Below are 13,088 nucleotides of genomic sequence, written 5' to 3'. Positions count from 1 at the left end.
CAAACAAAATCGATTTGTTGCAAAATCAGTTTTATCTGATAGATGGTATAATGTAGAGTTCTCTAGTCTTGTCAGTTTATCTAAACTCTCTAGAATTGACTAGAATTAAAAAAAAAAAATATAAGATTGTTTTCTCTCTTTTTAATTTTTTTTTTTCTCTAATATTGAATGGAAGATAAGTTAATACAAAGTAGAATAGTGGTAGAATCGCAATGGTTGAGCTACAACTATTGAATTATATTGTTAGTAAATTTAAATACAAATTACTAACGGTTTAACTCTCAGGATACTAAAATGTCACAAAAAAATACAATACCCTTTGTTTTTTAAATAAACCACCGGATTAAATTTTGTACTTTCTTTTTCTTAATTTTAATTTAAAAATTAAATAAAATTCAATTTTACCTTTTAATTTATCACTCTGGTTCAATTTAGTCATTTTTAATCATCCAACTTGTTGCTTGGATTCAATTTTTTCTTCCACACCTCTTATCAAAGCGCAGCCAATTACTAAAAAGAGCTAAACTTATCCTATTTAAACAAAAAAAAAAAAAGGAGTTAGGGTTTAATTGTCCATAAAATTAAAAAAGAGTCGAATTAAACTCATAACAAAACTTGAGAGGCACATCCTCTGCTTTATTATTCCAGTCTCTTTTGTTGCCTCAGGACTTGGTATATTTCCATGTTGACAAATACCACCCAAATGCATCAATATCGGCCTGCTACGAATATAATCATATGAATATGGTGTTGATGAGGCCAAATACATTTACAGCATCAGGATGTTAAAAGGACAGTTTCTTAGTGCAAGTACGAAACATTAGCACAACATATGGCAATTTTAGTAATATTTAATTGATTTTTTTTAATGTAGAAATCATGATTTAAGGAATTCATAATTTCCAATATGAAATTCGGTGGAGTCATGAGATACTTTATTGTAAATCTTTTTTTCTTTATATTTATACAAGAAGAAAGAGATAAAATATTTTCTTTTCGGAAAAAATAATAGCATAATATCTTTTCTACAAATTAAAAATTCAAAAACTAATCTTTTACAATGTAAGAATCATTATGAGATCAAAACCAATAGTTGCAGTTTTTATAATAATTTAACAAAGAAATTTAATCTGTGTCAACTTCAAAGTTGAACATGAATCTCCATTGCTCGCGGGGGTAAAGGATGCAAGGTTCGGATTCCGCCTGAAAATATATTTATATTTCCTGACATATCAAATAAAGTTAGAGCTCCGGTTGGTGACAGGCCAGCCACAAATGGGTTTTTTTTTTTTTTTTTTTTTAAGGAAGTTCGACCCAAAACCGACTCAACCCGCTGTTGTATATATCATGTCTGCCTGTCTGGTGTACTATGTTGACCATGTGCAATTTAGATTGATATGTGACAGTATCAATTTGGTTTTATTGGATGTTCCGGGGTGAAGCAGCATCATGCTACTCTTGGGTCTCGTTTCTACCTGAGTTATTTGTGATAACAGTATATGCTTGTCGTTCCTGGAACCTGCAATTGGAACTCACCTTGTTTGTAGAGCATGATTTCAGAATCATCTTCTCCGACTAATGGGGATAAGCATCCTGACAGAGTGTTATTGTGCTAACCTTCTTAATGACTTAATTTTATGCCATCCTTCCGTTTATCATCCTGATGATTATTCTGCCGTTTAAATTGGGTTAAGAGCTTTACTGTCATGTACAGTCCCATCATTTCTGAAGCTTCTGAACTAAATTGTTTTAATGCGTAAGAAATTACAGGCTTCAGCTTGTAGAAGTTGGCAGGGTGTGTGAATATAGAGTAGGGATGGGTATTCGTATTAAATAGCATATGTGAATACAGGGTTTCAGGTTCTACCAAGTTAGTTGATCATCTGTAAGATGAACTGGAAGAACTCTGCTTTTTCTCCATTTGATGAATAATCAAGACCCGGATGCATTTTCCTATCAACCATCCAAATAGTTGTTTTCTATTTATGATTTCTATCATTTTAAGAACTGAGAAGGGTTAATATACCTAACAACTTAAAAAAACTTAGACCACTATACTGATTTTGTCTAATTTTATTAATTTTGATAAATTTAGTTTATCTTTAGGAAAAGTTTTAATAAATTTAGTTGAAATTGAGAACGCCATTGCTAAAGCTGGTCAAAACTTGAGTGATGTGATATGCACATATAATAAAATTGGATGATGTGTAGTAAATACGTATAGCAAAAACTATTGGCCTAATGACTCGAAAAGATCAATTCTTTACGAGTTTTAATAACCCTGTCAAGTCCTTTTTAATAAGGACAACTACAGTTCTTTTACCAAATATAAAAAAATATAAAGGATAAAATCACTATCCGATTCAAATATTATAAATAATTAAATAACCCAATTAGTAAATTCAAATTGATAACTAAATTTTTCAGTTTTAGAAACTGTATTTTTGCCTTAGAATGTTGCAGCTGAAGAAGATTGTAGAAAGGTAATTGACTACAACATTTGCTATTCTGTCCCTCGCATGCAAAATTGAAAGTATTATCCAACATATTTATGCTTTGACTGATTCTTCAAAACTTTTTTTGTTTTTTTGCTTCTGTTAAGAGGAAATGTAAACTGGATAATCCATTGGATGACTAGAGAAGGCCTAATTAACAAATTTTGTTCTCTGCTAAATTGAACTAGGGATAACTTTCAACTGGCTTAAAGGGAAATTTGCCCCTCTAAACTTGGCATCACTAGCCTATTATTCACCTATATTTTTAATAATTGGCCAATTTAGTCAGTAACTTGTCACTTAAAAATTGTTATTTAAGCACCAAAGCGCTTGATCAACTGCACCATCTCTTCTTTCGAATTTGACGATGATGACATATTATAGCCTAATGCACCTGCTGATCTCAACTATATCGGCCAGAAGTGGCAAAGTTGCTGATTAAATAGGCCAATTGTTAAAAAAAAAATGGATAATCTTACCCAGTTCAGGGGGGAAATTGCCCTTTAAACTATTTTCAACTGTATAATTCTGATTATCATTATATTTTTTTAAACAAAATAAAATAAAAGAAATTAGAGGTTGCAGCCTAGCACTACCAGTTAACCTATATAAGCCTCGTTTAGAATTTCGATGGTAAAAATTCTTATTTGTTTTAATTTTGAATTCTGAAACTATTTTTGGAGATAAATATAAAAATAAATGTTTTCTCAAAAAAAAAAAAAAAGAGAAATAATTTAACAAAAGTAATTTATAAAACAATAATGATATTCAATTACAAAAAAGATTTAGTTTACTTATTTAGTAAATCTCAGATATTTATATTAGATGCAACTTAAGTTATTCTTTGATTCTAATTATTCCGTATGAAAAATTTAATTCAAACTTGAACAAGAAATCATTATTCCAAGTAATAACTATTTCTAGAATACATAATCCATGATTAATTAAAGAATAATGATTTCACATTCTAAGAAATAATAAATCTTTTTAATTTTTTATCTTGAAACTATTTGACATTATTTTTAATTATATCATTATTATGATCTATTCATAGTTGCAGTCATTTACCATCAACTACTACCATTCATTACCACCGCCTGTCACCACTACTATTCACCACCATCTTATATATTAATATATATATATATACATATATATATGATATTTAGTTATAATTTTATTTAAAAGTACTTAATTCAAATTTATAAGCTAAAAAATAGAATAAAAACTATTTAAGAATAATTATTATATTCGTATGTATTATTATTCGGTTTCGTTCCAATTCATTTTTTCATGATCTAAACATCATCTTTAAACTTTGTTTGGACTTGGAATAAGGAGGGCGAAGAGAAGGTAAGGGAAGAAAGCTTGTACCCTTATTTAGGAAGAAAATTTGAAGTTAAATAGAAAGATAAGGAAAAGTACATCTTAAAGTGCTCAATTTTTGTTACACTTTAATTTGGAGTATAAGGAAGGGAAAATATTATGTGGCTGTTTTAATTTTTTGCTTCAATTTTATTCTTATATAAAATAGATAAATCCATTAATATTAATTACATCTTTACTCTATACATTTCCACCTAAAGAAAACCCTTTTTTTTATTTATCTTTCTCTATCCAAATTTGTGATGTTATTTTTTATTTAATAATAACAATTTTTATTACTTTATTATTTAAATTGTAAATATAATATTTTATTTTCAATACTTTACCTTCTTTTACTTACTCTATTCCTTCCAAGCAAGAGTACATATATTGTCCTCTCTTACTTTCATTCCTCTCCCGAACAAAGGAAAAGTAATTATATACACTTCTCCTCCCTTTCCCTTTGTTTCCTTTCCTTACCTTCCATTAATTACCTTCCTCCCGACTCCATCCAAGCAAGACCTTAGGTATTAGTCTTCCCCATTCCGGTAGACAATAACGGAAAAAAGGTGGCCATGAATACAATTAGACTTTCTTTAACGCAAATATTCCTACACCATGAGTACGCAGTCATGGCCGACCCATCATGTGATATTTCCTCATCTTCCACATGACACTTCCTTTTTGCACATAAAACATGTGACTAAAAATAATGTGCGGCTCTAAATATCTGCACGTCTTCGTCTCTGTAAAATCAAGATAGTCTCTTGCCATCTTTTCTCATTCATTGTTCTCTTCTGCATACAATTTCCTTTCCTGCAGAACCACAAAAAAATATTATTATTAACTTCAGATTTTAGGGAAGGCACTAAACTAATTAGATATTAATATATTGCCAATAATTAAGAAAATGTTAGAGAGAAAATTATTCATATTTATGCTCATGTGACAAGGAAAAGAAAGTTTATGTGTAAAAGTAAAAATTATGCCTTTATTATATGATTTGCTGAATATGTTTATTTTACTATAACATTATTCCAACTATGATTATTCAGATAAGCTCTATTGTGAGATTTTTTCTAGAAAAACATTGCCATTTTGAAGAAATGGGTCATTTATTAAAAATATTATATTATTAAAACAACAAAAAGAAATAAATAATTTATAAATGTTAAGCTTCCAATAAGTAGATGCTACTTTTAATCATTTTCATATTGGTTAAAGGAAATTAATGCTAAATATTTCACCAATATTTATCTCAGCTCATGATCACCTAACGTGGTATATAATACTTTTACAAAACCATCTTTTAATTTTAAAATGTTAAATGACAGTTTTAGTAAATGTATTATATATCACATCAGATAACAAAAATTGAGACAAATAAAAGTTGTGCTTGATTAAATTCAAATCCAATTCTATTATTCACTTAATTTCCACCACACCTTCATTTTCAATAAAAGTGGGTTGCTAAAGTTAATGATCTGGGACACTGCAAATGCTACTATCTTTATATATTGTCATCTACATTAGTTGATTCTTCAACTGTCTTATTAATTTTAGAGATAAAACTGACATATAAAAGGTAGAAATAAATATCACCATTTCATTGAATGAGTCTTGTAATCATGATGTGATAGATCATGACCATATAATAACTTCTAGATTGAGAGCCCTAACTTTTGTGTAAAAAAAATCTAAAGATTTCTACGTCACATGATGAAAAATATACTAAAAGTCACTCATTTGATCAGGGCCAGCGAAATATGAAAGAATAAGGTCGTAGGACAGCAAACAAGAAGAAAGATTCAAAGTAGAAGGAAGTTTCAAAAATTATTTCTTAAAAACAAAAATCAGAAAATTGAACCGTGGCTTACACCCAAGAACGGCACTGACTCATTAACATTAACATTTTAGACGCAGTACAATGAGATTAATCTTTTCATATTTCGGTTTTAATTTTTAATAACCTAAATGATAATTAATTTAATAGTACCATGAGATATTAAGTGACCAAGAAATTATTTTGATAGAAGAAGCACCTGCATGTGCTCTTTTGGCTGTTTGGAAGGATATTGAGGCTATTCCCTTTTCTAATGAAGTCTGGCATTCTATAAAAAAATTAAAAATTAAAAAGAAAAGAAAGATTCTATAGGGAAAAAGAACCCTAATTGCGTAATCTAAAACCGACTAGACATCTTATTAGTGAAAAATAGTAATAATCATAATGATTTGTTAGGCTTGAAAATGTGAAAGAAGACAAGAAAACAATCATTTATAGTAAAGGAAGTGAAAGAAAGAAGAAACCCAATTAAGCTAAACCACAAAATGATTTGCAAATTAACTCTAATCAATTTTAGTGTACTTTTAATATCTTAAAAGTGACTCTTGTTCCAATGATATTTTTCTAGAAAAATATGTGGTCAATAAAAAAGTGTTGTTTGTTTTTGTAATAAATAGTCATTTATGTAATTAAGGGGAAGGGTGTCATGATGGACAAGTGAACGAGGGAATTTATAAGGAGCATGTGCAGACTTCCATGCTTCAATTGCAAGGGTTAGGTTAACGTCGGGCTTCAAATTTGCATGGCCATGCACAAATATGGATATTTAATCAAAAGCCAAGATAGAATTTGCTAATAATAGATCTTAGACTCCTTACGTGTTGACTTTCTATAAGTTAAGTTCGGTGTTGCTTGGTCATATACGTGATTTATTTCAATGTGATTGCTCATGCCATCCCCATACTTATCTCAATCATTTTAATTAATCTTTCCTTTCAGAAGAAGGAAAAAGAAAAGCAAAATAAGACCAAAAAAAAAAAAAAAAGAAATCAACAATTAATAAATAAAATTCGAGAAAAGTTTTAAGTACCCTCTATTTATTTTATTATTTACAAGCAAACTAATTCTATACTAAGGTGATAAATAATTATCAATTTTAAATAATTAAATATAATATCAATTAAATATAAAATATATATATTTATGTATTATTCTTCTAGCAATACAATAATAAAAGAAGGAAAAGAAAAAGAAAAGAACGATAAAGGATGATATATTTATTGATCATATGATACCAACTTTTGCATCATTCTTTTCACATGTATTTGTAGAAATATTAAAAACTTGGCATTAAAGAATAAATCGTGCATGTGAGAAGGTATAAGAAATGACAGGACGTATACGTGAAGAAGATTTACGTATTAATAATGATATAAATAATTACTTAATTTAATATTTAATTTTATTTTAGTTATAAATTTTTAAGTTATTTTATTTATATTTTAATTAAGTTTTTTTTTATATATAAAGATATTGACACATTACAAAGAATATTTAATTAAAAGATAATTAAAAAAGAGAAATGTTGTGTGTCAATCCTTCATATTAAAAGAAATTAAATCATAGTTTAAATTAAAATAAAAAAAATTATAGTGACATAAATTAAAATTATATATATATATATATATAATCCAATAATCATTTATATCACTATCTCATTTAAGTATAATTAACTAACCGATGATCTGTTATAGTTATGTTGCATTTGAACCATAAGTGTTTGTTTCTAAGGAATTTGTGGAATCATTAGAGGAAGTCTTTTTTATCGAACTCATTGGTTTAGGTCTGTGCTTATTGTATCAAAATGGAAATAAATGTAAAAGAGGAATAATATAGTTAATGAAATATGTAGAGAAAGAAGAGCTATTTAGAAAATAACCTGATTGATATTCTCACTCCTGACAATTGGAGAAATCTCGAGTTCAAGTCTCCTCATCCACTAATATTGATGAGAGTCACAATTATAATGAGTGTAAGCAGATAGTTACTCTGGTTGATGTGTAGTCTACTTTCTATTTCATCTTCAATAAAAAAGAATAGAAAAAAAAGTATTACATTTCAATAAAAATAAAAATAGACAGTGGCAACAGGGCCTTATAGTAGAATATTATATGTTTTAATTCATGTATGCAGAGTGTATATATATATATATTTAAAGATTCTATTACACACCATACCATAAATATATTGTTTGACATATGGAAAATACAATTAATTATACCAAATGACGACTATAGACAAACCTACTATTGATCATCCAGAGAGAGTAGAATTAATCTAGACCATATAATAATAGCAATAATAATATTAACCATATAACTGTGTTTAATCACCATTGAGTAATTGCATGGACCAGAAATCCTCCATGCTCCAGTAATTGTCATTGGGTTCAGGAGGTAAGTTGCAATTAGCTCCTGGAAAAGCATCCTGAACGTTTCCTTGATAAGATTGAGGAGAGTAAGTTTCCATCATTGCTGAAATCTGATTGCTTGTGCTTCCTTGTTCATTCATCTCAGAACTGCTACTTCCAGTACATGCTTCTGCTTGCTTGATATGCTTCTGGATTCTTGTCCTCCAGTAGTTCTTTATTTCATTATCCGTCCTTCCTGGAAGATGCTTTGCGATTTTTGACCACCTGGGATCAATTTTCTTTTAGTTATTAATGGTTCTATGTACAAAGAAATTACCAACACGTGTGTTCTTTCTTAATAGTGAATAAAATGTTTCTATGTAAATAAATATAAATATGAAAGAACATGGATGTTCACATATCATAGATAGATGCAAAACATTTGGTGAAATAACGGTAATAACAAATTAAATATCTACTAAACTAACTCATTGCACCTTTTCTTAATAATGCACTAATAATAATAAGCAGATACTTTTTTTTTTCTTGGGTCCTATATTTTAATGTTGATAAGGAGATGTCAGTAAAAACTAAGAAGTGGGATAATTTTGGGATATATATGTATTATGAGGAACATGTGCTGGAGTTTATGCTGTGGAAGCTGCCAAACTGAGAAAAGTAGAACTATTTTAGTTTATATGGTAGCATTATCTCAGATCATGTTCCATGGCTATAATTCAAGATATCCATTGTTGGGTTTGTTCATAAGAAGACACCTCTCTCATCAAATGCCTGTCCTTTGAGTAAAGCCAACCTTTAGCACAAGTTGTAGTCTAAGAGTGAAAAATTGAATGGCTCATTTTGATCATCACTGCTCAATACATTTCATTTTCTTTTATGATCCTCTAAAAAAATCAAACATATTTAAATGCTTCTGCCATTTTATATTTTCTTAATAAAGTGTCGATGTTTTTCTTCAAAAATATTCAAAATCAGAGATTTTTTTTTTTGTCAAAAATATGCTAAAAGATATTATCTATTTAACTTGGTTACATGAGAATTTATTTTTTAAAGTAAGAGAAAAATTGTTATTAAGATTTAAAGTTTTGCTTTGCTTACGAGAACAAAATGCTCAATTGCTTCCAGGAAAAAAATAAAAATTTTCCAGAAAAAAGCTTCAAACATTATTTTCTTTTTGGATTACTTGAACCGTACAACGGAGCCATCATTTCTTCTAAAGTAAGAAAGTTAACCGAATTTATGCAGCTTAATTATTTAGAAAAGAAATAATTTTCAAAGAAACAAACTTGGAACAGATAATTTTTCTTTAAATTTAGAAAGGAAGTATTTCAAATTTTATTCTTAAAGAAAAAGGGTGTTAGGGTACGTGGGAAATTAATCACAAGAAGGGTAGGATTGCCGTAAAGAGCCAAAACAATAAGGTTAATGTCCATTTCAACCAAAGCAAAAGAAGTGGTTTTTCTTCTGAAAGGGAGAGTTAACATGTGACCTACTGAAATGGGTTCTGCTATTAGTAGAAACTTCTTATTGCCAAATCTCCGCCTGCTTTCACATTTCACAACGTGCTCAATAATACAAAAAGCTAGCTGTAACGTTAGTTTCTAGAATATTTTTTTAGCGAATAGAACTCGATATGAAAAGGAAAATAAAAAACAAAATCATTTATCTTTTAATATATGTTTTGAAGTTATAAAAATATATAAATAAATATATATATAGGTGAAAAATTAAAAGAAAATCTTCTTCTAAATGGGTGAGATTTGAAGGTTAACTTTCACGTTTTAAAACAGTCTCACCCATCTATTAGATTAAGTTACTGTGCAAAGATAAGAAAATATTGTACCTTGGAGTAGGGGGAAGCATTATTTTTCATGCATCTAGCCCCAGGCAGTATATTTTGCTATGGATCTGGAGGAGAAAATATAGGTATAAACTTACCTCAAAAAAATCAAAGTAAATCTGCATGTATAATATAATAGGTCCGGTTCTTTGGCAAAATCATTTTTCTTTTGGTCTTGGATTAATGAAAATAGCCCTGCAACGCTAAAACTTAAGACTTGTGCTATTCCTTCAAAAGACAAAGAAACAGAGAGCAACTGGGTTCTTATAGATGATTTTGCCACATGTACTAAATGGAGGATAGGTCCACTGAGGAACGATGTGTCCGAGCTCCATCATATAACACCTAAAATTAGAGTCAGGATGAAAAGGAAAAGCAAGCAACCAAACCTTTTACAGCAAAGAAAATTCTGTTTGCATGCTGTAGGTTTGGTATCATCAATTAATTCATATAAAAAATATTAGTAAGAAACGAAAAAAATATACATATATAGATTCAGAAATAAAACAAGAAAAAGAACCGTAATATTTTTAATAATTTTAAGAACACAAGTTGCTAGACAAATTTATTTATTTTTTTATGGCCATACGTTCTAAATCCCCATGTGTTACATATCGTTCTCTAAGGCAGAAACTATCGACCCCACCTTTCGCTTTATCTTTCTCTTTATAAAGAAGAGCAGTTTCATTAATGATATATGCTGTATATAGAATAAAGATTGAGTCTCTTCTTTGTCTTTCCTCAAATTATAAAAAAGAATAGTAGTGCAAATAAGGCTGAGTCTCTTCAGTATATAAATATTATGTATATAATGTATGTCTTACTTCTATAGTTCATGCAATGATAGTAATATGTAATAATCACCAAAAGTACCTGTTTCCCCACTTGGCATGAAGTTCCATGATCAGAAGTTGTTCTTCAGGTGTGATGTTTCCTCTTCGAACATCAGGGCGAAGATAGTTCAGCCATCGGAGCCTGCAACTCTTTCCAGTACGTTTCAGACCTACCCAAGTTGATTGTTAGGGTTCTTTTCAAGAAGCAAAAACTGAATAAGAAAGAATTATGGAAGACCGTGTTACCAGCGGCTTTAGCAAGCGAATTCCATACTCCTTCACCATGGTTGGCGATGTAGTTGATCAAGATCAAGTCTTCTTCCATAGTCCATGGCCCTTTTCTCACTTCAGCATCTTGGGAGTTGATTGGTTTTTTGTCCATTTTTTTGTTCCTGGACAGAAAGAGAAAAGGAAGAGAGAGAAAGAGAGAGAGAGAGAGAGAGAGAGAGAGAGAAAGGGGTGAGAAAAAGATAATTAGATTTTGAGGATAGACGTGGGTTTTATAGAAAGCAATGTATAGGAAGATTAGTTTTTCTTATTATTGACACTAATTACAAGATACGAGGAGAACTTTTGACCTAATAATGTTCTTCTTTTTCTGGTACAAGACCTAATTATGTTCTTAATAACAGTCCATGCATGGTGATCAATGTTTTTCATTTTTTGCATGCATGACCACATTACATATACTTAACGACCTATGTCTATCCATATATAAATATATATAGAACGTAAAAAATAACACTAGTCAGTCGTAAACACAGCTTATACATGCCTAACAAGTGCTAAAACAAATACAAGAAAAGAAAAGAAAGGTAATCGGAAAAAAAAAAAATACAAAAGGAAAAACTAATGAAAAAGAAGAAGAAAGGAATAACCACAAGAAAAGAAAAAAACAAATAGAAAGAAAGATAATATGTATGGAACAGGATAATGGGGTAGAAATTTGATGAAAGTTTTTGTGTCTTTTGACATCTGCTCCTAAATATGAGTTTCTTTCCTAAAATCTTACACTCACCATACCTTATCCAATGACGTGAGACATGTCATGTTTCAGTTTGCTTGTGTTTTTTATTTTATATTTTTGTTACATTTTGCTTGTGTAATACATGACTAGAAGTATGTTTGATCTTGTATTCAAAAACAACATCACTATATAAATTGCCGCATTATACTAACTACAAATCATTATATATATACATAGTTACATCCAAATGCTTAGTCTAGTGATATATGTGAGTATCTCAATTTAAGTAAGATTTTAAGTTTCCATCTCCTTTTAATATTTTTTAAATTTAGAATATATATATATATATATAAGAGTGACATGCCTAATAATTAAATATGAAAAGCTTTATATTTTTTAAGAGGTTGAAAAAGGAAAAAGAGAAAAAAGTTTGATATTAAAATCCAAAATTTTTAAATTTTCAGCATTTAAAGGGAGTCCCAAAAATTGTAACACTATATCAAAATCATTTATAAAAATAAAAATTACTGCTTTGAGAGGGAAGGGGTTGAAATTTGGTACTTTCTAAAACTCTTTATATATATATGAATTGGCTCCTGGTTTATATCACAAATCCTACAGAGAAGATATCGGAGCTAATTGTTCAATTAGCAGAAGCAAGTCGGGAACTAGAGCCAAGGAATTAGAAAGAGCTCACAAACTCGACAATACAAAGAAAGAGATAAAGATGATTAAACGTAAAAAAAGAAAGAAAGACAAAGAGAAAGAAAAAAAGGGCACTAGTTAAATCAACGCTTAATTACATAAAAATACATGATTTTTAGAATTTTTTTCAATTTAATCACGTCTTTTTAATTGTAGCAATATCATACACCACTTTTAATATATTTACAATTTGATACACCGAAGAGGATTTCGGCGAAATTGATCTGATGTGGCAGTCGGAGCTCTAGTGACTTAAACACCTAGGATTCATATAAAGGCAGAATAAAAACGGTGCATTTTGAGACCAAATAAGTGTTGATATAAATTTTCTAATTTTGTACTGGCTTAAATCAACTAGTTCCCTTCTTCTTCTCCATTCAAAACCCTAGTCTTCTACTCTTCTACTGACAGAGAGTAATAATGTTTGCCAACTCGGGTTCTTTGTGGAAAAGCTCTTGTGCTTCATATTCGAGCTCACTCACAAGAAAACAATGTCTACACGATATGGACAATGATTTGCTAACCTCGTGGACACCCTTAAATCCTGGAAGGAAGTTTTGGTGTTGCCATGTTAGACATGTAAAGTGTTCAGATAATAAATTTAATATATTATCTAGTTACTTCCTTTCGTTGGTTATACATGACGTGTTGATTTAATGGTTTATTATT

At 29.4% G+C, this 13,088-nt stretch overlaps 1 protein-coding gene across 2 annotated transcripts; it reads right to left on the bottom strand.

The window, feature by feature from the left end:
- Positions 1-4,109: 4,109 nt before the first annotated feature.
- On the bottom strand, positions 4,110-11,840 carry LOC8281777 (MYB-like transcription factor EOBII). Of its 2 annotated transcripts, XR_001535374.3 has the most exons (5): positions 10,994-11,839; positions 10,788-10,917; positions 8,037-8,338; positions 7,583-7,724; positions 4,110-4,676 (listed from the first exon to the last, which is right to left on the bottom strand). XR_001535374.3 is itself a non-coding variant. In XM_015720666.2 (4 exons), exons 1-4 carry the CDS (start codon positions 11,127-11,129, stop codon positions 7,636-7,638), a joined length of 657 nt encoding a protein of 218 aa, XP_015576152.1. In that variant the 5' UTR covers positions 11,130-11,840; the 3' UTR covers positions 7,553-7,635. The 2 variants fall into 2 exon arrangements, 1 of the variants encoding a protein (XP_015576152.1); XM_015720666.2 differs by lacking the exon at positions 4,110-4,676 and having other exon boundaries at positions 7,553-7,724; positions 10,994-11,840.
- Between the last annotated feature and the right edge of the window lie 1,248 nt (positions 11,841-13,088).

Source organism: Ricinus communis, chromosome 5, assembly GCF_019578655.1.
Source record: "Ricinus communis isolate WT05 ecotype wild-type chromosome 5, ASM1957865v1, whole genome shotgun sequence".
NCBI lineage: Eukaryota > Viridiplantae > Streptophyta > Magnoliopsida > Malpighiales > Euphorbiaceae > Ricinus > Ricinus communis.
The sequence above is the reverse complement of the archived record's forward strand: the minus strand, read 5'-3'. Positions and strand labels throughout refer to the sequence as shown.